Raw genomic sequence first — 24,496 nt, forward strand, 5'->3', positions numbered from 1 at the left:
TCCTTTTTGCATGGGTTTGCTCTTTGAAAAGCTCATCTATTTTCCACTGTATACACCCACCATTAACACCTATCGCTCATCTATATCGGTCCCATAATACCACAAGCACTCCTCTTGTCTCTTGCTCTGGACACTGTCTCCATCTTTTCCGTTCGCTCCTCCTCCACCTTTGTCAACAGCTTAAAAAAAAGTACAGTCTTGCATAAAATAAAAACAGCCCTCCGACCCTTAGTAGATTGCTGGCCCCTGTTTGGTTAACAGCCACAGGTGAGGTGCAGAAAGCCTGGAGGTTGGCTAACACGGTGCCACTATTTAAGGAAGGTGGTAAGGAAAAGCCAGGGAACTATAGACCGGTGAGCCTGACATCGGCGGTGGGCAAGGCGTTGGAAGGAATCCTGATGGACAGGATTTACATGTACTTGGAAAGGTAAGGACTGATTAGGAATAGTCAACATGGCTTTGTGCGTGGGAAATTGTCTCACTAACTTGATTGAGTTTTTCGAAGAGGTGACAAAGAAGATACATGAAGGCAGAACGGTAAATGTTGTCCATATGGACTTCAATAAGGCATTCGATAAGGTTCCACTTGGTAAACTGGTTAGTAAGGTTAGGTCACATGGGATCCAGAGAAAATGAGTCAATTGGATACAAGATTGACTCGAAGATAGGAGACAGAGGGTTGTAGTGGATGGTTACTTTTCAAACTGGAGGCCTGTGACCAACAGTGCTCCACAAGGTTTGGTGCTGGGTCCACTGCTTTTCAACGTTGGTATAAATGGTTTGGAAGTGAATTTAGAAGGTATGGTTAGTAAGTTTGTAGCAGACATCAAAATAGGCAGTGTAGTGGACAGTGAAGGAGGTTATCTCAGAGTACAATGCGGCCTTGATCAAATACTCAATGGACCGAGGAGTGGCAGGTAAGTGTGAGGCATTGCATTTTAGAAAGGCAAATCAGGGCAGGACTTATGCACTTAATGCTAGGGCCCTGGGAAGTGTTGTTGAACAGAGGGACCTCAGGGTGCAGGTGCATAGTTCCTTGAAGGTGAAGTTGCAGGCAGACAGGCCAGTGAAAAAGGTGTTTGGCATGCTTGGTCTTGTAGGTCAGTGCATTGAGTATAGCAGTTGGGAGGTCATGTTGCAGCTGTACAGGACATTGGTTGAGCCACTTTTGGAATAATGCATTCAATCTGGTCTGTTTGCTATAGGAGAGTGTTGTTAAACTTGAGAGAGTGCAGGAAAGATTTACAAGAATGTTGCCAGGGTTGGAGGGTTTGAGCTATATGGAAAGGCTGAATAGGTGGGGCTATTATCCCCGGAGCATTGGAGGCTGAATGTTGACTCTATAGAAGTTTATAAAACCATGAGGGGCATGGATACGGTGAATAGTCGAGGTCTTTTTCACAGGGTGAGGGAGTCCAAAACTAGAGGACGTAGGTTTAAGATATTCGGGGAGAGATTTAAAAAGGATCTGAGGGGCAACTTTTTTGCACAGAGGTTGGTGCAAGCCTGGAAGGAACTGCCAAAGGAAGTGGTGGAGGCTGGTACAGTTACAACATTTAAAAGGCATCTGGATGGGTGCACAAATAGGAAGGGTTTAGAGGGACATGGGCCAAATGCTGGTAAATGGGACTGGGTCATGTCTGGGAATGAGAGATAAAAGGAACTGCAGATGCTGGAGAATCCGAGATAACAAAGTGTGTAGCTGGATGAACACAGCAGGCCAAGCAGCATCACAGGAGCAGAAAAGCTGACCCTTCTAGGCCCGAAACATCAGCTTTTGTGCTCCTAAGATGCTGCTTGGCCTGCTGTGTTCATCCAGCTCCACACTTTGTTATCTCATGTCTGGGAATGTCTGGTCGGCATGGGCAGTTTGGATCGAAGAGTCTGTTTCTGCATGACTCTTAGAGTCTTACTGGACTCAAAACTCTATTTCTCTCTCTCCACAGATACAGCCAGACCTGCTGAGTTTCTATAGCACTTTCTTATTCTGGATTTCCAGTATCCACAGTATTTGCTCAATCTACATCGCAGTTCACCCCTTGAAGCTAATTTTTCTCTATTACGTTGCTTGGCAGGTTAGCGCTCCCTATTCAGTTAGCCCATCAGGGTGACTTTCTCTGTTTCCTTTTTTGTTTTAAGCACACAATCTCTCTCTCCTTCTCTTCCTCACTCTCCCTCTGTCTCTCATTACTTCTTCCGATACTGTGCATGTATGCCAAAGTTCATAACATGAAAGATTGAATGAGAACCAGGTCTTGTCACTATCTGTATCTGGTCTGATAATCACTCGTGACCAGTCATGTATGAGACAAGGGACGGGGTGGTATTGTTTAATCTGGAGCTTTTGATGTAACTGAGCTCACTCTGCCTTCCCCGCAGCTGTATATTCATCTGGAGACTGAGCTCGGAGCTGACAATTAACATGAGGCAGAGGCTGGCAGAGATCAAGCAGAAGGAGAAGAAGCAAGCGAAGACACCTCCACAAAACCATTCAAGCCCAAACAGGTACAAGAGCAGAGCACGTAGGGAGAGAAGTTCAGGGCGCAGATAACCGAAAGCAAGAGAATGTGAAGGAAATTGGGGATTGAAGGAGTGTAGAGCGCGTGTAGATTGTGGGACCCTAGGAAGTTACGTCGATGGGTGTGAAGGGTTTTAAACACAAGATAAAAGGTTTAAATAAAAGGGATTGGTGGATGCTTTCTGGTCTGGAGGGGAGTGAGCAAGGGACTCAATGTGCGTTGGGATAAAGCCAGCAGAGTTTCAGGTGAGTTGAGAGTGGCAGCTGGGAGTCTAGCCAAGGGAGTGCTGGGCTGGTCAAGGCCAGAAACGGCAATGGCGTGAGTCTAGGCCTCAAAAGCAGATGACCTGAAGTATGGTCGGAGACGGGCAATATAACAGAAGTGGAACTAAACAGTATGTGTGTTGGTAAGAACACAGAGTCAGAACGTCAGCTGAAGGTCAAATTAGGTCGTGACCGGGGAGGGGATTGGAATCTGTGGCAAACTGAGAGAGGGCAAAGAAGATGGTGGGGTAGGAAGTGGAAGTGTAGGCAATGGCCGATATTCCCAGTGTTATAACGGGGGCTATTCCTGGGTCATGTATGACTGAATATTGGACAAGCAGAACACAGAGGCACTGGAGTGGTCTGGAGAACTGTCATTGAAGTGAGCCCATGTGGAGAACAGTAAGCTTCAGGAACTGATCGATGTTATTAACATTGATTATTCTGTTATTATGAAAGCTAAGACTAATTATTGCATTGTATCCTTCAATATCTCTGCCCCAACACTGTCCCTGACACCCACCTTTTATTTCCTTTTCCTCGATATCTGGCAATCCCTGTTCTATTTCTCTCTCAGTCCTTCTTCACTTTGCTCACTCTCTCTGTTCTCCTCAGGTTGTGACAAAAAAGAGGTTGATTCCTGATCATGTAATACTTGTCTACCTTTCTTCGTGTCCCCCCCATAGACAGGAAACATTTGCTGTAGCTGCTCAGGCAGCTATGTCCTCTGACAGTGAGAAGGAAGCTGAGGATGAAGGAAATGAGGAGGATGAAGGACACTGTGCGGGTTCTGCACACATCACACCAAAGCGAGGCATCACCAATGTGGTAAATGGTAGGTCTGCTGTTACAGGAGAGCTGTGTGAAAACAGAGCTCCTGTGGTCCTTCGTCTCTTTAACCGGCTTGTTGGAAAGCCTGCGTTAGTCACTTCCTGCTCTTGGCTGCAAACCGCTTTCTGTGGCAGAGAATCCCACAGGCTGACCACTCTCTGGGTGAAGACATTTCTCCTCATCTCAATCTTAAATAGCCTCCCTGTATCCTTAGACAGCAACCCCTTGTGCTGAAGTACCCCATCATCAGCAACAAGCTTCCTGTGTTTACCCTGTCCGATCCTGCTAGAATTTTATAGGTTTCTATGAGATCTCGCTTCACTTGTATGAAATAATATTCTTCTGACTTTCCTCACTTTAGTAACTGTTCTTCATGGATATCAGGTTAGCAATCCCACCTGGTGCTACAATTGTCTTACAGCATTGGTCTGCTCGAAATCTGGTTCTCTACAGCATTCCCAGAAAAGCTTACCAGGGAAAGATTGGGCTTGGTAATGCAGTAGGCAGCAGTTTTACGAGCAAAGAACAAAGAACAATACTGCATAGGACCAGGCCCTTCGGCCCTCCAAGCCTGTGCCGACACATTTTGCCCTTCCATACTAAAACTGTCTTCACGTGCTGGATGTGTATCCCTCTATTCCCTTCCTATTCACACGTTTGCCCAGCTTCTTCTTGAAAGCTGCTATTATGTCTGCTTCCATCACCTCCTCTGGCAGCGCACGTCAGGCATTCACCACCCTTTGTGTGAAAAACGTGTCTCGCACATCTCTTTTAATCAGTCCCTACTCGCCACCCCCACCCCCCACAGAACCTGTGTCCCCTAGAAATGGACTCCTCCACCCTGAGAAAAAGGCCTCATACTTTCCACTCTATCCATGCCATTCACAATCTTATAAACTTCTATTAGGCCGCCCCTCGACCTCCTGTGTTCCAGTGAAAACAAACCCAGCCTATCCAGCCTTTCTTCATAGCTAAAATCCCCCATACCTGGAAACATCCTGGTAAACTTTTTCTGTACCCTGTCCAAAGTATCCACATCCTTCTGGTAGCATGGTGACCAGAACTGTACACAATACTCCAAGTGTGGCCTAACTGAAGTGCTGTAAAGCTACAGTATAGCTTCCTATCCTTACGCTCAACGCCCTTCCAATGAGGGCACACGTACCATAAGCCTTTTTTTACTGCTTACCTACCTGCGCTGCCACCTTCAGTGATCTGTGGACCTGCACACCCAGATCCCTCTGCATGTCAATACGTCCTAGGGTTCTGCTAGTCACTGTGTAATTTCCACCTTCCAAAAGGCATCACCTCATACTTGTCCGGATTAAAACTCCATCTGCCAGTTTTCAGCCCATGCCTCCAACTGATCCGTATCGTCTGACAGTCCTCCTCACTATCCGCAGCTCCACCAATCTTTGTATCATCCACAAACTTACTAATTAGACGTTTTCCCCCAAATTATCTATGTAGACCACGAACGGCAGAGGTCCCAGCGCTGATCCCGGTAGTCACAACCCTCTACTCTGAACATCAACCTTCAACTGCCACCCTCTGTCTCCTGTGACTGAGCCAGTTCTGTTTTCAACTTGCCAGCTCACCCCAATACCATGTGACTTCACCCTTGTACCAGTCTGCCATGAGGGGCCTTGTCAAAGGCTTTACTGTAGCCCGACAGATCAACATCGACCACTTCCCCTTCATCGATCATCTTCATCCCCTCCTCAAAAAACTCGATCGAGTTAGTGAGGCACGACCTTCCCTGCCATGTGCCAGCACTCTATCACTGGCACTCCTGAGAAAAGGGAATCCAAGATTGGACCATTGAAGACACAGTTGGAGTCTAGCACTGGACCGTTAATGATAGTGAACCATGGAAGTTCAATGGCGTCACATTTAAACATCAGCCATTCAACAACATGTCAGAAATATTGTGATGAAATGGGAAGGGGTGGGGGGGGGGGGGGGGGGGGGGGGCGTCCAGCTGGGTGCACTACTCACCACCTGCAATATGACTAGACAGTGTAAAACTATGAAACCCCGCACTGAAGTTACAAAGTTCACTGGGAAATGATTACCCAAATGGCTTCACGTAAAGAGGCCAAGACAACAGCACCACGATGTTCGAGGAGAGGAATGTGCCAGGTGTCAGGGGAATGCGGTGCTATTTCCACTCACAGCGAGGTGACTGCGATAAACTACAGAGGGAAGTGGTTGATGGTCCCTCCCTGTTGTATGTTCCAGATATCCCCACAAGGATACAGTATACCGGGAGCATGAAGAGTCTGTGCAACTGGGAGAACAGTAAGGTAACCCTTCATTCCGAACTACAGCTCATTTAGTGTGTAGAGTATGCCTGTTCTTTTTAGTGATAGAGTGTGGCCACTTCTTTAGCAATAGATAATTGAAGATTTACTTGGGTTTACTAAATGTGCCAATTCTGGTGGCCTGACCGTGATGGAAGCTTATTTATTTTTGACTATGCACCATCAGGATATCTTTCACATTTTATCTCAGACTGTTTATATGAGCTACATATAATCCACGTGCATGTGCAGTACCCGTTATATTCATGCTCCAATCAACGTACATTCCGTTGTCTTTATGATCTTAATGTATTAATACAGGAGTTAATAAATAACCAGACCCTCCTCAAAAGAAATCTATGACTTGATGCACAGTGGGCAGCACCGTGGCACACTGGTTAGCACTGCTGCTTCGCAGTGCCAGGGACTCAGGGTTGATTCCACCTTCGGGCGACTGTCTATGTGGAGTTTGCACATTCTCCCCGTGTCTGCGTGGGTTTCCTCCCACCAGGCCAAAGATGTGCAGGCTAGGTGGGTCGGCCGTGCTAAATTGCCCCTAGTGCGCTGGGATGTGCAGGTTAGCCGTGGTAAATGCAGGTTTCTGGGGATACGGTAGGTAGGTGAGACTAGGTGGGATGGGATGCTCTTTGGGCGGTCATTGTGGACTCGATGGGCCAAATGGCCTGCTTCCACGCTGTAGGGATTCTGTGTACAATTGTCCTTCTTGTAGTGACTCAACCCCCTCACCGAACCTGATGGTGCGGTGACCATGCTACCTTGACCCTGGGGTTTCTGGAAGTCCCTCTGAATGTCCCTCTCTGCCTCACTGCTCCTCAGCCCTCCTTTTAAGATGCCCACCCCGATCCCTTCGCGGTCCGACAACCCCCACCCCCGCCGACCCAGCACGCGCGGACCGCTGCGATTCAGGGAAGAAGTGGCGGGTGAATAAGAGGTAAGAATCCTGCAGAAGTTGTCTGGCAGCCGCTGCTCGGACGGTTTGCGAAGCCAGAGGCGCTATACGAATGCATGTCGCTATGCTGTGGGATGCGTGCTGCAGAGTGACGATTTTTCGATTTGCGGGAAGTGTGGAATGTTAGCTGATGTCTCCCACCCCACCCCGTGTGCAGACAGGCGATGTACCAATCCGGCTGGACCCGGCGCACAGTCACGCCCCTCGACCGCGTGGCCGATGGTCCCGTCGCGGCAACAACAACGACAGCCTGGGGCTGAGTGTGAAGTCGATGTTGGACCTGCGAAACCTGGACTCTTTCTCCTTCTCGCCGCTGGTGGGCCCCGAGCCGCGGGCTGGGACGGCGCCGTCCGGGAGCACCGTTCCCGAGGAATCCAGTGAGCGCGAGCGCTGTGTCCGGGTCAGCATAGAAACCCTGCTGAGCGATGTGAGTATTGTTTGCCTGTTCGGCCTGGTCAGTCTTCCCACCCACCCACCCCCCCCCCCCCAACCATTTCGCTCTGTTCTCCCCATAGCCCAACAAATCGAGTGTTTGCCCAATTCTCTTCAGCAAATGTAACTGAATCCTTTCTCCCCGCGGATTCAGATGCCAAGTTTCAGATTGCAACAACTTGCTGCGTGAAAAATAAAAAAAAACCCCTTGTACTGCCCCTTACTTTGTCTGGGGCATCTTTGCCCATTAGAAAATATTTCTCCCCAATTATCAAACAGCTTTTGGTTCTGAGCATCTCTGTTATATACCCCCTTCATCTTTTCAGCTTCAAAAGCAACCATAGGCCTGAAACATCAGCTTTTGTGCTCCTAAGATGCTGGTTGGCCTGCTGTGTTCATCCAGCCCCACACTCTGTTATCATAGGTTCTCCAATATCTCCGCGTGACAGAAGTCCCATATTTCTTCGGCCATGCCTCCTCCAGAGCCTGGTCATTTTTCCGAAGGTGCGACGCTTGGATTTGGCCAACAGGTGTCAGCCTGGGGCCCAAGGGTTATTGTAAATTCCTTGCTCTTCTGCTCCGCTACCAGAGCCCAAGGGTTCCCTACGCTGTTCCAACACCCTCCTTAACCCAGAGATGACGCAGTGTGGAGCTGGAGGAGCGCAGCAGGCCAGGCGGCATTAGAGGAGCAGGAAAGTTGGCGTTTCGGGTCGGGACCCTTCTTCGGCCTGTGAGCTCAAAGGATGTGTGGATGCCTTCCATCTGTTCCTGCACCCCTTACAACGTGGGGCCCCCCCTTCCTCCACTGGACTTTTCCCCTCAGATTCTGGCCAATAGCACATCTTCCATTCCTTCCCTACACTCCGCCTACTCCCCACCTCTCCCACATGCTCTAGAATATTCTGCTGACAGCCTTCCACCCCCATCCCCTGGACAAGAGACCCCTAAAACGTGACTTTTTTGACAAAACCTTTTCGTTCATAGAATCCCTGCAGTACAGAAAGGCCATTTGGTCCATCGAGTCTGCACTGGCTCTCTGAAGAGCATCCTACCCAGACCCAGACCCCCACACTGTCTCAATAACCTTGCCTTCCGCATGGCTAATCCATCTAACATGCACATTCCTGGACACTACAGACAATATATGATGGCTGACCCACCCAACCTGCCTCTCCCTGGACACTACAGACAATATACAATGGCTGACCCATCTAACCTACACATCCCCGGACACTGCAGACAATATTCAATGACTGAAGCACCTAACCTACACATCCCTCGACACTATGAACAATTTAGCATGGCCAATCCACCTAACCTGTACGTCTTTCACTGTCTCAGCCCCTGCTCCCACCGTCCCGTTACAGGTCAGTGCTGGTTTTGTTGTTGGTGATGCCTTTGAGGAGTGCTTTGAGAGTTTATTTTTCTTGCCTGTGGGAAATATGCACTTTCAAATTTACACCCGCTATACTCAATAGCTGCTTTTCCTCACTTGTGACAGCCTGTGTTTGTTCTGTGTTTTAAGTTGCCTTTGCAGTCTGCTTAAGACGCAGTGCAGATTCCCAGACTGACTCTGCAGACCCTGACTTACACGTTGTCCCAGACAGAGTCAAAATGTCCTGACCATCACTTACTGCAACAAGTCGACGATGTCTCTCAAAAAAGGCAGCGCCAGGAGGGTTTTAAGAGAGTCATTGTGTTGAAACCTATTCTCCTGGAGATGCTGTGCTAATAAAGTGTACCAATACAATATGAGGCAGCATATAAAAGACAAAACACGAGGGAGAAAGAGCAGTTCTGTCTTCAGCAAAAGGTGCCACAGCCTGAGATGTGATTGCCAGGCATGTTCGTGGAGGCATTGTTGACACTGAAGGCGGACAGAACCCAGATAGATTCAGGAGGAGCTCTGTTGTCTCCACCCAACCCTCCACATGCAATCGTTTATTCACATTGAGACTTGGTCACACTGCAGCCCAAACACTTGTAAACAAGGGTCCCGACCTGAATCGTCAGCTTGCCTGCTCCTCTGAGGCTGCCTGGCCCGCTGCGTTCCTCCAGCTCCGCATTGTGTCGCCTCTATTCTTTTCAGTCTTTGGCTGAACGTCCACCCTATCGGCATGACCTGCTCATCTCCGAAAGCCTGACTTTCCCAACGTTGTTCGCCCAATAGTTCTCACATTTCCCGCATTGCGCGGCCATAAGTAGGCATGTCCTTCACAAACCAGTTGGATGATCCTCAACCGTCAATCAGCTTATTCTCCTGCACCTTGGCCGTAGGATGGAAATCTTTTTGCAGAGTGCCTTTCCTTTGGAGTAGTTTACCTGGTATCCTGAGTTTGCTTGTGCCTGTGTCCCACCAATTCGCATTTACTCCCAAGAGGGCTGCCTCATAAGCCTAGCCTCAGATCCTGTTCCTGTTGTTTCCCCCACAGATAGAGGAGCAAGAGTTGACGGAGGTGCACAGTTCGGGCTTTGTCGGGCCCTGTGGCGTCACTGTCCCCACACGTGAGGAAGGCATATTCAGCCAGGAGCTGGAGACGCCCGAGGTTGAAGAGCGTACCATCTACCCGGTGCACACCGGGAGCCCCAGTGAGACGGAGGGGTGAGTCCTGATGCTTATCCCAGACCTGTGACCAAACGTGAGTGTGGACGAAGGGGGAACTTCAAGACCCGACGGTTTGGGGCGGCACGGGTGGCCCGGCGGTTAGCGCTGCTGCCTCTCATGGCGCCAGGAACCCAGGGTTTGATCCCCCCCCCCCACCCCCCCTCAGGTGACTATCCGCGTGGAGTTTGCACATTCTCCCCCGTGCCTGCATGGGTTTCCTTCCGGGTGCTCCGGTTTCCTCCAACAGCCCAAAGACGCGCAGGTTAGGGTGGATCGTCGGTGCCGAATTGCCGCATAGTGTCCAGGCATGTGCGGGCCGGGTGGATTGGCCCTGGGGAATGCAGGGCTGTGGGGATAGGGTATGTGGGTGGGGCACTCTCGGTGTGGACTCACATAGCCTGCTTCCACGCTGTACGAATTCTCAGTGCTTCACCTTGGAACGACAGGGAAATATCTGACAGTAATTTCTGAAGCCGGCAGTTTAGACCGTTCTTACTGTCTTGGGCAGACAAACAACTCTTTCTACATTTATGCGACACGTTTTGTGACCACCAGAGTGCTTTACATCCAGTGAAATACTTCTGGAAGTGTGCTCGCTGCTGTGTGGTAAGTGCCACGTTCAGTTTCCGCACAGCAAGCTCCCACATGCAGCAGGACTGTAAAGACCAGCTAATGTTGGTTTCCTCATGTTGGTGGAGCGGTTAATGCAGAATTCTCTACAAAACCCCAGCCGCGGGATCTTTCCCGTCTGCCCGAGCAGACAGAGGGAGAACTCAGTTCGGTGCTTAGGTTGGGGAATGCCCCCTCCACCCTTGGCTTTTGTGACCCTCATTCCCTGGAGTGGGCATTCAAACATAGAGGATAATCTTGCTTGTCGTTAGTTGCGGAGTCGATGTTGCACAGTGATGCTAACACAGTTCTTCCTTGTTCACCAGTGAATACCAGGTGAAGGAGCTGCAGCACCGGACGCAGGAGAAGGTTTACCGTAGCCGCGGCCTCCCGGAGAAGCACAGCCCCGACAGTGCCTGCTCTGTGGATTATTCCAGCAGCCACTTCTCCAGCCCCGAGCACCCTCACGAAGGTCAGAGCCCCGTGCGCGCTCATAGCCCCTTCCCGCTCCTCCCCTCCCGCCACCGTCCCGGGATTCATGGGCACCTTCTGGGATTCGCCAGTCGCCTACAGACACTGCTGTCAAAACAGGGAAACGTAGCTGCTGTGCGGCGCGGAAAACGGGCCATTCGGTCCATCTCGCCCGTGTCAGCGCCACGTGCACCTCCTTGCCATTTCTCAATCTCATTCCATCAGCATCTCCACAGTGGGCTCATCCAGCTCCCCCCTTACACGCCATCTAACACTATTCGCTGAACTGGAGAATTCTTTTCCCTCCAGTGTTATCAGCAAACGCTCCCATTTTCTAAAGAAGGGTCCAGACCCGAAAAGCCACCCTTCCTGCTCCTCTGACGCTGCTTGGCCTGTTGTGTTCATCCAGCTCTACACCTTGTTATCTCAGATTCTCCAGCATCTGCAGTTCCTACTATCTCTGTTCCAGAACTGGGTGGTTTTGGGCAGCTCCTTCTCATACAGTTCACTCTTGATTTGGTTTTGATTTTTTTGTTGTTTGATTTGTTATTGTCACGTGTACCTGAGCACAGTGAAAAAGTTGTGTTTTGCGTGCAGATCACACCACGCAGAGACCGTATGGTGATTGGACAGTGCGAGGAACACCGCCGTTACAGCTGCAAAGGCAAAAGTAGGATCAGCGTTAGGTTTGAAATTTGAGAGGTGCCATCCAGTTGTCTAATAATCTTCAGGCCTGCAAGTAGATTTAAGAGAACGTTGTTGGTAATTTTAACAGACTTAGAATTGAGGTTTAAAAGTGCAGGGCACTTGTAAGAGATGTGAGAGTAAGACCAGCTGTCGAGAACTTGCAAAGAGCCAACCTGTGTTGGCGCCATCTTGAATCACATGGGGTTATCAATTCAGATAAGGAGTGCCCACTGAAAGCTGTCTGCAGCTGGTCAGCAGACATCTTGAGTTGGACTTCATAGGGGGTCCCAGAGGTAGAGAGGCACTGCTCGAGCCTATTTGCACTCTCAGGTGGATACAGTTCTTTGACCTGGATTTTACAGGTCTCTGAATCCAAGGAGGGTATTCCTGGGGAATTAAGCTGCATGTGATGATGCTCGTTGCCGTGGAATGGTTCTCCTAGAGAAGCTGTTCCAGAGGGGACAGTGGCAGTTTGGTGAGAGTTTTGCTGCTCCGGTGGACAGCTCTGGGGAGAGAGAGAGAGTGGGTGGTGTGGTCTCTCTCTCTCACACACACACACACATACAGTGGCGTCTCTCGACCTACTCCTGCTAGGCAGAGAAGCTGCCGCGGGTCCTCACTTCACCCAAACCACACACGGCTGTGGAGCAGGAGCCACAGAGTCACACAGCACCGGAAACAGGCCTTTTGGCCCGTCTCGTCCATGCCAACCACATTTCCCGAAACCGATCTAGTCCCGTTTGCCCGAGTTTGGCCTGTATCCCTCTAAACCTTTCCTATCCATGTACCCATCCACATGCCTTTTAAATATTTTAATTGTACCAGCCTGCGCCACTTCCTCTGGGAGATGCACACACCACCGTCCATGTGCAAAAGTTGCCCCTTTGTTCCCTTTTTAAATCTTTCCCCTCTCACCTTAAGCCTGCAACTTTGGACTCCCCTACCCTGGGGAAAAGACTTTGGCTATTTACCTCATCTATGCCTGTCACGATTTTATAAACCTCTATAAGGTCACCCCCCTCAGCCTATCCAGCCTCTCCTTATCATCAAAGCTTCCAGTCTTGGTCCGTTCTACAGGTGTGGCCATACCAAGCTCTGAACAGCCACAACATGACGTCCTAACACCTAATTTCTGATCAATGAAGGCAAGTGTGCCAAACACCTCCCTCACCTTGTCTACCTGTGATGCCACTTTTAAGGAACTGTGTGCCTGCACCCCCTAGGACTCTCCGTTCAACAATGCCCCGCCCAGTGCCCTACCATTCACAGTGTAATTCCTGCCCTGGTTTGCACTGCCAGGGGCTGGGTATTTGGGGTATAAACGTGCCCTCAGGTGGCAGTGTGGGTCATCGCTCCCTATCGATGTTGCAGATTCCGAGTGTACAGAGCCACTGAGTGTGGACGGGATCTCCTCAGACATGGAGGAAGAAGAGGAGGAGCTGAGTGGGAGCTACTCGCGCGAGACAGCAGTGCCAAGAACACCAGACCAAGAGCACTTCCTGAAGCAACATTTTGGGACCCTGGCCGATGAGAGTGTTGGAGGTAAGGCCAGCTCCTCTGTCAGGGGCTGGTGTGAATGGTGTAGATTGTTGACGGATCACCAGCTCTCGCCGTGCGGGACCCAGGCCTTTGGTGTCATTATCGATTTGCTCGCTGGCGCTTCCCAGCCTTTCGACCTCCTCTTGGGAAATGTCTCACTCTGCCATGTTGTGGTGACTGACTCACATACACACACACATACACGTGCGCACACTCGCACTTGCTCGCGCACACACACAGACACACACACTCGTGCACACACATACACTGACATATATGCACACACACGCATACACACACTCGCACGCGCACACACAAGCAAACACATGCGCGCACACACACGCGTGCACACGCACTCGCACACGCACACACTCGCACGCACACACAGGCACACACATACTCGAACGCACACACTCACATGTAGACACACTCTCTCACACACATACACACACACACTCGCACACAAACACACACTCTCACACTCATACTCACAGACACACACTCACACATAGACACTCTCATACTCACACACACTGTCACTCACACACACACACACACAAATACACACACACACTCGCACACATACATTCACACACACACACACACACAAATACACACACACTCTCACACTCACACAGACACACATATAAACCCTCTCTCTCACATACACACACACCGAGTCTGTGTGTGTCTCTCTCTCTCTCTCTCTCTCACTCCACTCTCACAAGCACACAGACAGACATGCGCACACATGCCCTCACACACACATGCTCACACACACGCGCACACTCTCACACAAACACTCACCCACACAGCCACACTCTCACACACATTCACACATGCACCCATATACACACGCTCACTCAGACACACACACATGCACACACACGCTCACTCCCTCACACACACTCACTCCCTCACACTCACACACTCCCACACACTCACACACTCACAAACTCACTCACAAACTCACACACACACAGACCCAGACACTCACACAGACACACTCTGTCACACACAGACTCTCTCTCTCTCTCTCTCTCTCACACACACACACACACACACACACACACACACACACACACACACACACACACTCTCTCTGTCTCCCTCTCTCACACACACGTACTCTCTGTCTCTCTCTCTCTCTCTCGCACATGCACATGCAGAATTATACCAGACTATGGCTGGTTTTGTAAAGCTTACTCAGACAGAGTTGAGGTGAGCCTCTACAATTCCAATTTCTTTTCCAAAATGCGCTTGGATAGACAATTATGTGGAACCAAAGAACTCCTTGCTGCCTTCTGAGTGTTACCAGGTGCCCTGTGCTATAATAACATGTATGATTGTTACTCCTGATGGAGTATTAAGCAACATGCAGCATTTCTTTGACGCGTTTGGTATTTTGACCCTAATTTTTTTTGTCTGTAATCTACTCCCTTCTCTTCAGTGCTTCGTTAATCTCCAGTTATGGCACAGTCTAACCCATCCATGCTGATCAGATACCCTAAATTAATCTAGTCACATTTACCACTATTTGGCCCATATCCCTCTAAACTCTTCCCATTCATGTACACATCCAGATGCCTTTTAAATGTTGTAATTGTACCAGACTCCACCACTTCCTCTGGCAGCTCATTCCATACACACACTACCCTCTGTGTGAAAAACATTGCCCCCTTAGGTCCATTTTAAACCTTTACCCTCTCTCCTTAAACCTATGCCCTCTAGTTTTGGACTCCCCTATCCCAGGGAGCAAGACCTTGGCTATTCACCCTATCCATGCCCCTCACGATTTTATAAACCTTTGTACGGTCACCCCTCAGCCCTTATGATGCTCCAGTGAAAAAATAAATCCCAGCCGATCCGGCCTCTCCTGATAACTCAATCCCTCCAGTCCCGGCAACATCCTGGAAAATCTTTTTTGAAGCCTCTCCAGCTCAATGTGATCCTTCCCGTAATATTTTCTGCACATAAAGTCCACCACTTTGTCACCAGAGCCAGATATACGTCTGCCTTCCCCTGCCCAACTACAGTGGTACCTTGCACTTTCACCCATGACTCTTCACCGAGGTTCATCAAATCAATAAGTGAGGGTGACCCTGTGATGATTTCTCCAGCTCTCGTGACTGCACCAATTACCATGAAAGCAAAACAGCCTGAAAATGGTGCGCCAACCGCACACTTCCCCTGGCAGCTCATTCCATACATCGACCACCCTCTAACAGGTCACCCCTCAGCCCCCGACGCTCCAGGGAAAATAGCCCCAGTCTACTCAGCCTCTCCCTGTAGTTCAAACCTGGCAGCCTCTTTGTAAATCTTTTGTGAATCCTGTGGAGTTTTACAACATCGGGTCCTATAGCCGGGAGACCAGAATTGAACGCAGTATCCCAAAAGTGGTCTAACCAAACACCTGTACGGCCATAACATGACCTCCCAACTCCTATACTCAGTGCACTGACCAATAAAGGCAAGCGTACCAAATGCGGCCTTCACTGTCCTATCTACCTGAGACTCCACCTTCAGGAACTGAGAGTTTAATGGTCACTTTTATTGGGACTGGCAGTTTATTCCAGATTTGTCCCAGGCCATTTCGGAGGGCAGTTAAGAGCCATTCACACTGGAGTCTTGTTGTAGGCCAGACTGCAAATTCCCTCATCTTTACAGACTACCAGGAGGGTCTTTTTTTTAACAGCAACTGATGATAGTCTCGTAGTTGCTGTCAAACTGAGGCTAGCTTTCAATTCCAGATGTGATTGAATTTTTAAATTCCATCAGCTGCCACAGTGGGGTTTGAAAGCTGGGTTTGCAGCCTGGGCCTAGTCCTGCGATGCCACTGCTCAGCCTCCAGCTGTCCTATCCCCGTCACCTGGCTGTAGCACAGAAAGCCAGGTGACCACTGTTGACAAGGGATGCCAACAGGGAACTATCCGGAAATAAAGGTCCCCTTTCCTGCCCTGGAAGATTCTAGAACCTTGTGGTCTCGGTCACCGGTGTTTGAGCCTGCGGCCTTGTTGGATTGAGCATCCTGGCCGTGGTTCCATGTTTTTAATAACAGGTAAATTACACCGACAGCGAAAACTGACCACCAGCTGGAACACCCGAGGCCTTTGTCTGCAAAGGAGACTGAAGAGCTGCTGAACCCTCGGCTCAGTATTTCGGCAAGATTCCTGTCTCAGTCGCTGGCATCCAGCTTCAGGTCAGTACAGGGGCATCAGCTCGTGTGCATCTCAAATAGTATGTACATAAATTATTAGTCAAATCAAGTAGCAAACGGCATTCAGTTAAAGAACCTTCTGTCTCTTTAAGAAAGGGTAAATATGCCTGTACCTCTGTGCCGTCACTGCAGGGAGGATGTTGCAGGAGAGTGTTGCCAGTGATATAGGGAGAACATATGCCTGTGTGCAGGGCGTACGTGTGTGTGCCTGTGTGTAGGGCATATGTGTGTGTGCCTGTGTGCAGGGCGTATGTGTGTGTGTGCCTGTGTGCAGGGTGTATGTGTGTGTGCCTGTGTGCAGGGCGTACGTGTGTGTGCCTGTGGTGCAGGGTGTACATATGTGTGCCTGTGTGCAGGGCGTACGTGTGTGTGCCTGTGGTGCAGGGCGTACGTGTGTGTACCTGTGTGCAGGGCGTACGTGTGTGTGCCTGTGGTGCAGGGCGTACGTGTGTGTGCCTGTGGTGCAGGGCGTACGTGTGTGTGCCTGTGTGCAGGGCGTACGTGTGTGTGCCTGTGTGCAGGGCGTACGTGTGTGTGCCTGTGGTGCAGGGCGTACGTGTGTGTGCCTGTGGTGCAGGGCGTACGTGTGTGTGCCTGTGTGCAGGGCGTACGTGTGTGTGCCTGTGTGCAGGGCGTACGTGTGTGTGCCTGTGGTGCAGGGCGTACTTGTGTGTGCCTGTGGTGCAGGGCGTACGTGTGTGTGCCTGTGGTGCAGGGCGTACTTGTGTGTGCCTGTAGTGCAGGGCGTACGTGTGTGTGCCTGTAGTGCAGGGCGTACGTGTGTGTGCCTGTAGTGCAGGGCGTACGTGTGTGTGCCTGTGTGCAGGGCGTACTTGTGTGTGCCTGTAGTGCAGGGCGTACGTGTGTGTGCCTGTGTGCAGGGCGTACTTGTGTGTGCCTGTAGTGCAGGGCGTACGTGTGTGTGCCTGTGGTGCAGGGCGTACTTGTGTGTGCCTGTAGTGCAGGGCGTACGTGTGTATCCCTGTGGTGCAGGGCGTGTATCCCTGTGGTGCAGGGCGTGTGTGCCTGTGGTGCAGGGCGTGTGTGCCTGTGGTGCAGGGCGTGTGTGCCTGTGGTGCAGGGCGTGTGTGCCTGTGATGTAGGGCGTGTGTGCCTGTGGTACAGGGTGTGTGTCCGCCTGTTTTATGAAGAGTGCGTGCCTGTGTTGTAGTGTTGATGCCAGTGTTATGAGGAGGAATGTGCTTATGGCATGCGGAATGTGATTGGAAACAATCCTCATCAAGTGGGAATATTGCTAGAGAGTGGACCAGCGATCGGGAGAGAATTAGGACTGTGAGGGAGTATAGGTTTGGGGAGGAGATTATGGCTTGTTTGAGGGTCAATGTGAAACACCCGAAGCTGTTCCAGCCCACAGGCAATGCTGAATGGCCTCCTTCTGTGCTAACTCTGACTCTACAAGCAGTTGACACGGAAACAGAGAGACAGATGAGAGATGAATCAGGCGTCAGTTAAAATGTTTGTCTGCGGCTCTGAACTGAAAATACTGGAGCACAATCTTATCCACAATCACTAATCCAGGCCAGAGTTATTCACAAGATTCCATTTGTTTCCAAAAATATTTTCCTGAAAGCTTCCACTCACATGCATTTCTCTCACTCTTCCACACTCTCTCCCTGTGCTCTCCGGGATCTACCTCTCTCACACTATCTCTTTTTCTTTCCCATATCCCTCAACCTGTCACACATTATCCCATTCTTACTGTGTCTCTGTCTCATTCTCTCTCTCTCTCTGACTCTCTGTCTCTCCCTCTTGCGTTTTCTCTCTGTGTCTCGCACTGTCTCTCCCTGCACACACCCTTTGTGATGTTTTCTCTTTTTCACTCTCTCTTCTGTGCCTGTGAATCAGTAGCGTTATTTTCAGGTCAGAAACGCACATTAGCGTTTCATAGAAACAGGAGCAGGCCATTCAGCCCCTTGAATCTGTGAGATGATGGCTGAACTGGGCTGTAACTCCCTATGGCCCATGTCCCTTAATACCTTTTGCTAAACAAAAACTGATCTTGAATTTAAAATCGGTAACTGATCCTGCATCGACTACCCTTTGTGGAAGGCACTTGCAAACACCTACCACCCTTTGCGTGTGGAGGACCTTCCTGACATCTCTCCTGCATGCCCTGGCCCTAATTCTCAGACCATACCGCCCTAACATTCCCAACCAGTGAAAGTAGTTTACCCTTATTTAGCCCGCCTTTTCCTCTTAATATTCTGAAGACTTCAATCAGATCACAATCCATGTTGGTGTGTTCATATCTGAAGGAAAATGTACATCGGGTAAGAGACTACGTGGGTGGTATCAGAGTCGGATGGTGACCGTTCCCATCCCTGGCTTGAACAGGGGCAGAAGCAGGATTCCGGTTTGACCACCTCGTTCCTGGTGCTGAAAGTATTCGGCAAAGATCACCGCATTATCGGAGTAGAAGGTCTCCAGAAAAAAGAGTTCACCAAAAATGAGCTTCCTTCTTATCGAGCAGAATCCCCAATGTCCCTGCTTGGTGACAAAGAAGTGAAAAGTGGGAGCTGGCCGTTCAGCTCTTCAAGTTAATTCTGCCTTTCGGTATGGCTGATTCTCAGTCGTCTCAACGTTCCCATCTTCCCTGCCTTCCCCTTGAGGGCTTCAACGTCTAGAAATGTCTTCCCCCGACCGTATTGAATGACCTGGCCTCCACAGCCACCTGTAGTAGAGGGTTCCACATGTTCACTCCTCCGGGAAATGTAACCTCATCTCCGACCTGAGCAGCACGCTCCATATCCGGAGACTGTGGCCCCCGATTCTACATTCCTCAACCAGGGAAATCATCCTCCCTGCAACTAGTTTGTTAGGCCTTGTTAGAATTTTATACATTTCAATCAGATCCCCCGTTATCCTTCTAAACTTCAGGGAACACAGTCCCAATCAAATCAATCTCTCCTCTTCAGACATGCTCCGGTATCAGCCTAGTGAACATCCGCTGTGCTGTCTCTGTGGTGATTATATCCTTTCTTAGGCAGAGAGACCAAAAGTGCACACAATACCCCAGGCATGGTCTCACCAAGGCTCTATAACCACAGTAAAATATCTCTACCTCCGAGTTCAAAACCTCTTACAATGAAGGGTCAACAGGGTCTACTCTCCTGATTGTTTGTCACGCCTGCCTGTCTACTTCCATTGACTGCTGTACCCAGATCCTTTTTCACATCCACACTCCCCAGTCTATTGTCGTTTGAAAGGACGCCCCCTTTCTGATTTTCACTCTGAAGCCTACGCCCACGTGAGACCGCATCCGTGCTGTGTTTGTCCACAAACCCAGCCTGCCCAGGCCACCCTGAAGCCTCCACTTGCATTGCCCTCTCAACTCGCCATCCTTCTCAGTTTTGTGTTATCACTGGAAACGTCGCATTTGCTTCCCTCTTCCAAGACACTTGTATTTGTTGGAAATAGCTGGAGCCCAAACAGTGATTCCTGTGGTACACTACCAGTCACCTGGAAAGAGACCCTTTTTTTTTCAAAAAATTCATTTATGGGATGAGGGCATGACTGGCAGCATTTATTGCCCATCCCCAATTGTCCAGAGGGCAGTTCAGAGTCAACCACATTGCTGTGGGTCTGGAGTCACGTGTAGGACAGACCAGGTAAGGATGGCAGTTTCCTTCCCTGAAGGACATTAGTGAACCAGATGGGTTTTTCTGACCATTGACAATTGATTCATGATTATCATTAGACTCCTAATTCCAGACATTTATTGGATTTAATTTCCACCATCTGCTGTGGCGGGCTTTGAGCCTGGTTCCCCAGGACATTACCTGGGTCTCTGGATTAACAATCCAGCGGTAATGCTGCTAGCCCATTGCCTTCCCCGCAATTCCCATTGCCTCCCCTGTATTGCCATTGTCTGTTTCCGGTCTGTCAACCAGCTCACAATGCATGTCAATATAGTGTCCCCAATCCTACATCCTTTAATAATGTCCATTGTCTCTTATAATTAAATATAAGAAAACCTTCCTGAACTCCATCCACTTGTTCTCCATTATCTATTCTACTAGTCACGCCTCAAACAACTCGATTGCCTAGTTAAGGATGATGTCCTTTTCATGTACTAATGCCTACTTTGTCTATTCCCATCAAATGCTTTCCAAATGTTCTGTAATCACATCTTTTATTATAGATTTTCCCCACTACTGATGCTAGGCCAGCTGGTCTGTCGTTCTGTTCTTCCATCTCCATCCCTTTTTTAAATAGCAGGGTTACATTTGCCACCGTCCAAATCTGTAGGAGCTGCTCCAGCATCTTTAGAATTTGGGAAGATGGCCACCAACGAATCCAGTATTCCCAGGGTCACTTCCTTTGGTACTCTGGGATGTAGATTATCAGTACCTGTCACTGTCAGCCTTTGATCCTATTAATTTCGCCAGTGCCAATTTGACTTTAATGCAAACCAATATCGGTCCTCAAACTGTCGACTGTCTCGTGTTTGCAGAAACTCTCCAGATCTTAGTTCCAAGTCCCTCCAGCAGAGTGAGGCCAGATCTGGCCAATTAACGTTCCCCGGCTCAAACCGAGGACGAGGTGGGGGAGGAGAGACCTTCAAGCTGAAGACTGATGATGGGCGTGAATTTCAGAAGCAAGAGGACTTGAGAAACGACCAGAATGGCGATCAGAAACCACCAGATGATGTGAGGCCTGTTACATTTCGAATCGTGTTTATTTTTGCTTGTAAGTGCTATAATTTCCCAGCTGTACATCAGTTCTGCTGTGGAAATGAGGATTGGGAGAAGGTGCAGAGGAGTTTAATTGAATATTCTCAGTACTGAAGCTCTTTAGTTTTAGGAACAGTTTTAAGAAGAGACAGTCAGAAGCTGATTTGAGTGCGGTGTGAAAAAGTCTGAAGGAGTAATTGGACTGATCCCTGGAATGGTAGGTTTAACGTATGAGGAATGGCTGAGGATCATGGGATTGTACTCATTAGAGTTTAGAAGGTTGAGGGGAGATCTAATAGAAACTTACAAGATAATGTATGGTTTAGAAAGGGTGGACGCTGGGAAGCTGTTCCTGTTAGGCGGGGAGACTAGGACCTGTGGGCACAGCCTTAGAATTAGAGGGGGTAAATTTAAAACGGACCTGAGGAGACATTTCTTCGGCCAGAGAGTGGTGGGCTTGTGGAATTCAGTGCCACGGAGTGTAGTGGAGGCTGGGACGTTAGATGCCTTCAAGGCAGAGATCGACAAATTCTTGATCTCAGAAGCAATCAAGGGCTACGGGGAGAGTGCAGGGAAGTGGAGTTGAAATGCCCATCAGCCATGATTTAAATGGTGGAGTGGACTCGATGGGCCGAATGGCCTTACTTCCACTCCTATGTCTTATGGTCTTATGGACTAACTGTTTTGTGCAATACAGATTTAAATAAAGAATATTTAAATTGAACACAGCAAGTTTTGATTTGGATTGCATTTCCTGAAAGTGTAGTGGAAGCAGATTCAACAACAGCAACTTCCAAAAGGAAATCGGATAATGTCTTGAGGAGGAGAATTTAGTGGCGCATGGGGAAAGAGCAGGGGAGTGAGATAAATCCTTCAAAGGGCCAGCAAGGAGAGTAATGACCTCCTTCTGGTTTCTGAGCTTTTGAATCAAAGTATGTCTCTGTTCTCAACTATATTAGATTCATCTCAGGTGTCGGGACTTGTTCAGATTCGAGGGATGGATAGCATAGAAACAGACCCTTCAGTCCAACTCATCCATACCAACCAGATATCTCAAGTTAATCTTGTCCCACCTGCCAGCATTTGGCCCTTATCTGTCTAAACACTTCCTATTCATGCACCCATCCAGGTGCCTTTTAAATGTTGTAACTGTACCAGCCTCCACCACTTCCCCTGACAGCTTGTTCCATACACACACCACCCTCTGCATGAAAAAGTTGCCCCCTCAGATCCTTTTTAAGTCTTTACCCCCTCACCTTAAACCTGTGCCCTTGGTTTTGGACTCCCTGTATCCCAGGGGAAAAGGCCTCGGCTATTCACCCTATCCATGCCCCTCGTGATTTTATAAACCTCTACAAGGTCACCCCCTCAGCCTCCGACACTCCATGGAAAATAGCCCCGGCCTATTCAGGCTCTTCCTGTAGCTCAAACCCTCCAACCCCGACACCCTTTCAAGTTTAACAACATCTTTCCGATTAGCATCGAGACTAGAATTGAAAGCAGCATTCCAAAAGGTGATAAAAATAATGCATTTACAGATCAGTGGCTCCAGGTAGCAATGTCTAGCGTGGTCTTACACCTTCTAGCAGTGAGTTGTAGACTACCCATGGTGTGGAGCAAAGGATGGGCTTGTTGGTGGGTCAATCCATTGTAGGTACTGTCAACAAAATCAGCTTCACTGGAGGTGCTGGCACGGTTAGCCCAGTAATGATGGCTCCAAGCTACTGCCATGGAGACACTGATGATTCACTTCTTCAGAATATAGATGTTGAGCCACTTCCTTTGGAGATATTAGCGTCGAGTAATTCTAAGCACCACACTGGAGCTGGATCTCTTCTCTGACACCTTACCGACTAGCCTCTCCTGTTGGAGATACGAAAATAGATCGGCCTAATGGGCGGTCTTCAAGTAGGTTCAAATAATGGGGCAGCGCATCAGGAAATTGCCTTTTATACAAAGGCAATTCCCTAAGGATTTAATTTATCCCGTCCTGTTTCTTCGCAGCTTGCAGCGGACTTCATTTCAGCGTTGAATTCCGTCCCAGGGAGAACTCCGGTGAAAGTCCCATTTCGAGCCGAGTCCAGTGCTGTTCCTGACAGGTCAGTGTCCATCCGGGTGATGTGCAGCCAAAGGAAACGGAACCCGGCTGTAGAATCCCGGAAAGCGTTTGCCGGATCGGTGAAGGCACAGTCGGCATCAGCACACCCAAGCCCAGCTGTATCACCAAGTCCGACCATGAGAAAATCCCAGTCTGTTCACGACCTCATTCGCGAAGGTAAGGATCAGGGAGGCAGTCGGACACCTGTACATCAAGGGAATGCTGACTGGACTGGAGAAAAATAAATAACTGGCATTTTTACACTGCCTTTCATAACCCCCACCACATTTTGAGATTTTTTTTATTGTCGGAATATCTGGGGGAAAAATAACTGTTTGATGTCAACTGTGTGAAAAGAAAAATCAAGCTCAAACCAAAGGGGTGAAAAAGCAATTTGCCATTTCTGTTCTCAATATAGTAGCCAATGAGGGGGAATCTAATCCGAAATGTTCAGGGGCATGGCATTGAAGGTATACTGTCATGAGGTGACCAAGGTTTGTAGTAATAGAAACAGAAAGTGCCAGAGAACCTGGGTGTATGTTGCAGTATCAGCGAAGTGGGAAACCGAGTCCATTTTCTGACTTCAATATCACGGCTTCAGAGCCAGAAAAAAAGAGCCATTTGAACTGAAAATATTAACCTGGTTTCTCCTCCTACCAATGGTGCTCGGTCTCTTGTGTTTCTCCACTGCATACTGTCTTCATTGAACCTCTCCAGCACTAGTAGTATTTTGCCTGTTTATTCAGAGTCATTGATAACCTGCTGATACTTGAGTTAGCTTAACTCCCAGATGGGCTGTTGCCTGCATGTTTTGGCAACTCACAGACCATGAGCCACTTGAACAGCGCCTCTGGGAGGGTACGCATCTCGTTTAGCTAAAAGCATGAAAGATTGAAGTATGTCAGTGGAGGAAAAGAACAAAGGATGTCTCAATATTGAGGGTCCCACACTGATGAGGATGTCTCAGTATTGAGGGTTCCACACCGATGAGGATGTCTCAATATTGAGGGTCCCACACCAATGAGGATGTCTCGATATTGAGGGTCCCATACTGATGAGGATCTCTCAATATTGAGGGTCCCACACCGATGAGTATGTCTCGATATTGAGGGTCCCACACTGATGAGGATATCTCGATATTGAGGGTCCCACACCGATGAGAATGTCTCTATTGAAGATTCTAACTTATAATTAAGAAAACTATATTTAATCGAGTCAAGTCCCCACTTCTAGTGAGAGCTTATTTCAAATAAACCCG

General features: G+C 49.1%; 1 protein-coding gene across 4 annotated transcripts in view; it reads left to right on the plus strand.

Moving 5' to 3' along the window:
- LOC125455801 (mitogen-activated protein kinase-binding protein 1) overlaps window positions 1-24,496 on the plus strand; it is a 169,999-nt gene that overhangs the window by 132,336 nt on the left and 13,167 nt on the right. For all 4 annotated transcript variants that reach the window (XM_059649300.1, XM_059649303.1, XM_059649301.1 and 1 more), the window contains exons 19-28: window positions 2,380-2,505; window positions 3,469-3,617; window positions 5,855-5,919; window positions 7,044-7,313; window positions 9,751-9,920; window positions 10,859-11,004; window positions 13,062-13,232; window positions 16,305-16,428; window positions 20,921-21,116; window positions 23,145-23,415. In XM_059649300.1, coding sequence (XP_059505283.1) covers window positions 2,380-2,505; window positions 3,469-3,617; window positions 5,855-5,919; window positions 7,044-7,313; window positions 9,751-9,920; window positions 10,859-11,004; window positions 13,062-13,232; window positions 16,305-16,428; window positions 20,921-21,116; window positions 23,145-23,415 — 1,688 coding nt within the window. The remainder of the gene's footprint in view (window positions 1-2,379; window positions 2,506-3,468; window positions 3,618-5,854; window positions 5,920-7,043; window positions 7,314-9,750; window positions 9,921-10,858; window positions 11,005-13,061; window positions 13,233-16,304; window positions 16,429-20,920; window positions 21,117-23,144; window positions 23,416-24,496) is intronic.

The sequence above is a fragment of the Stegostoma tigrinum genome, chromosome 10, assembly GCF_030684315.1.
Source record: "Stegostoma tigrinum isolate sSteTig4 chromosome 10, sSteTig4.hap1, whole genome shotgun sequence".
Taxonomy (NCBI): Eukaryota; Metazoa; Chordata; class Chondrichthyes; order Orectolobiformes; family Stegostomatidae; genus Stegostoma; species Stegostoma tigrinum.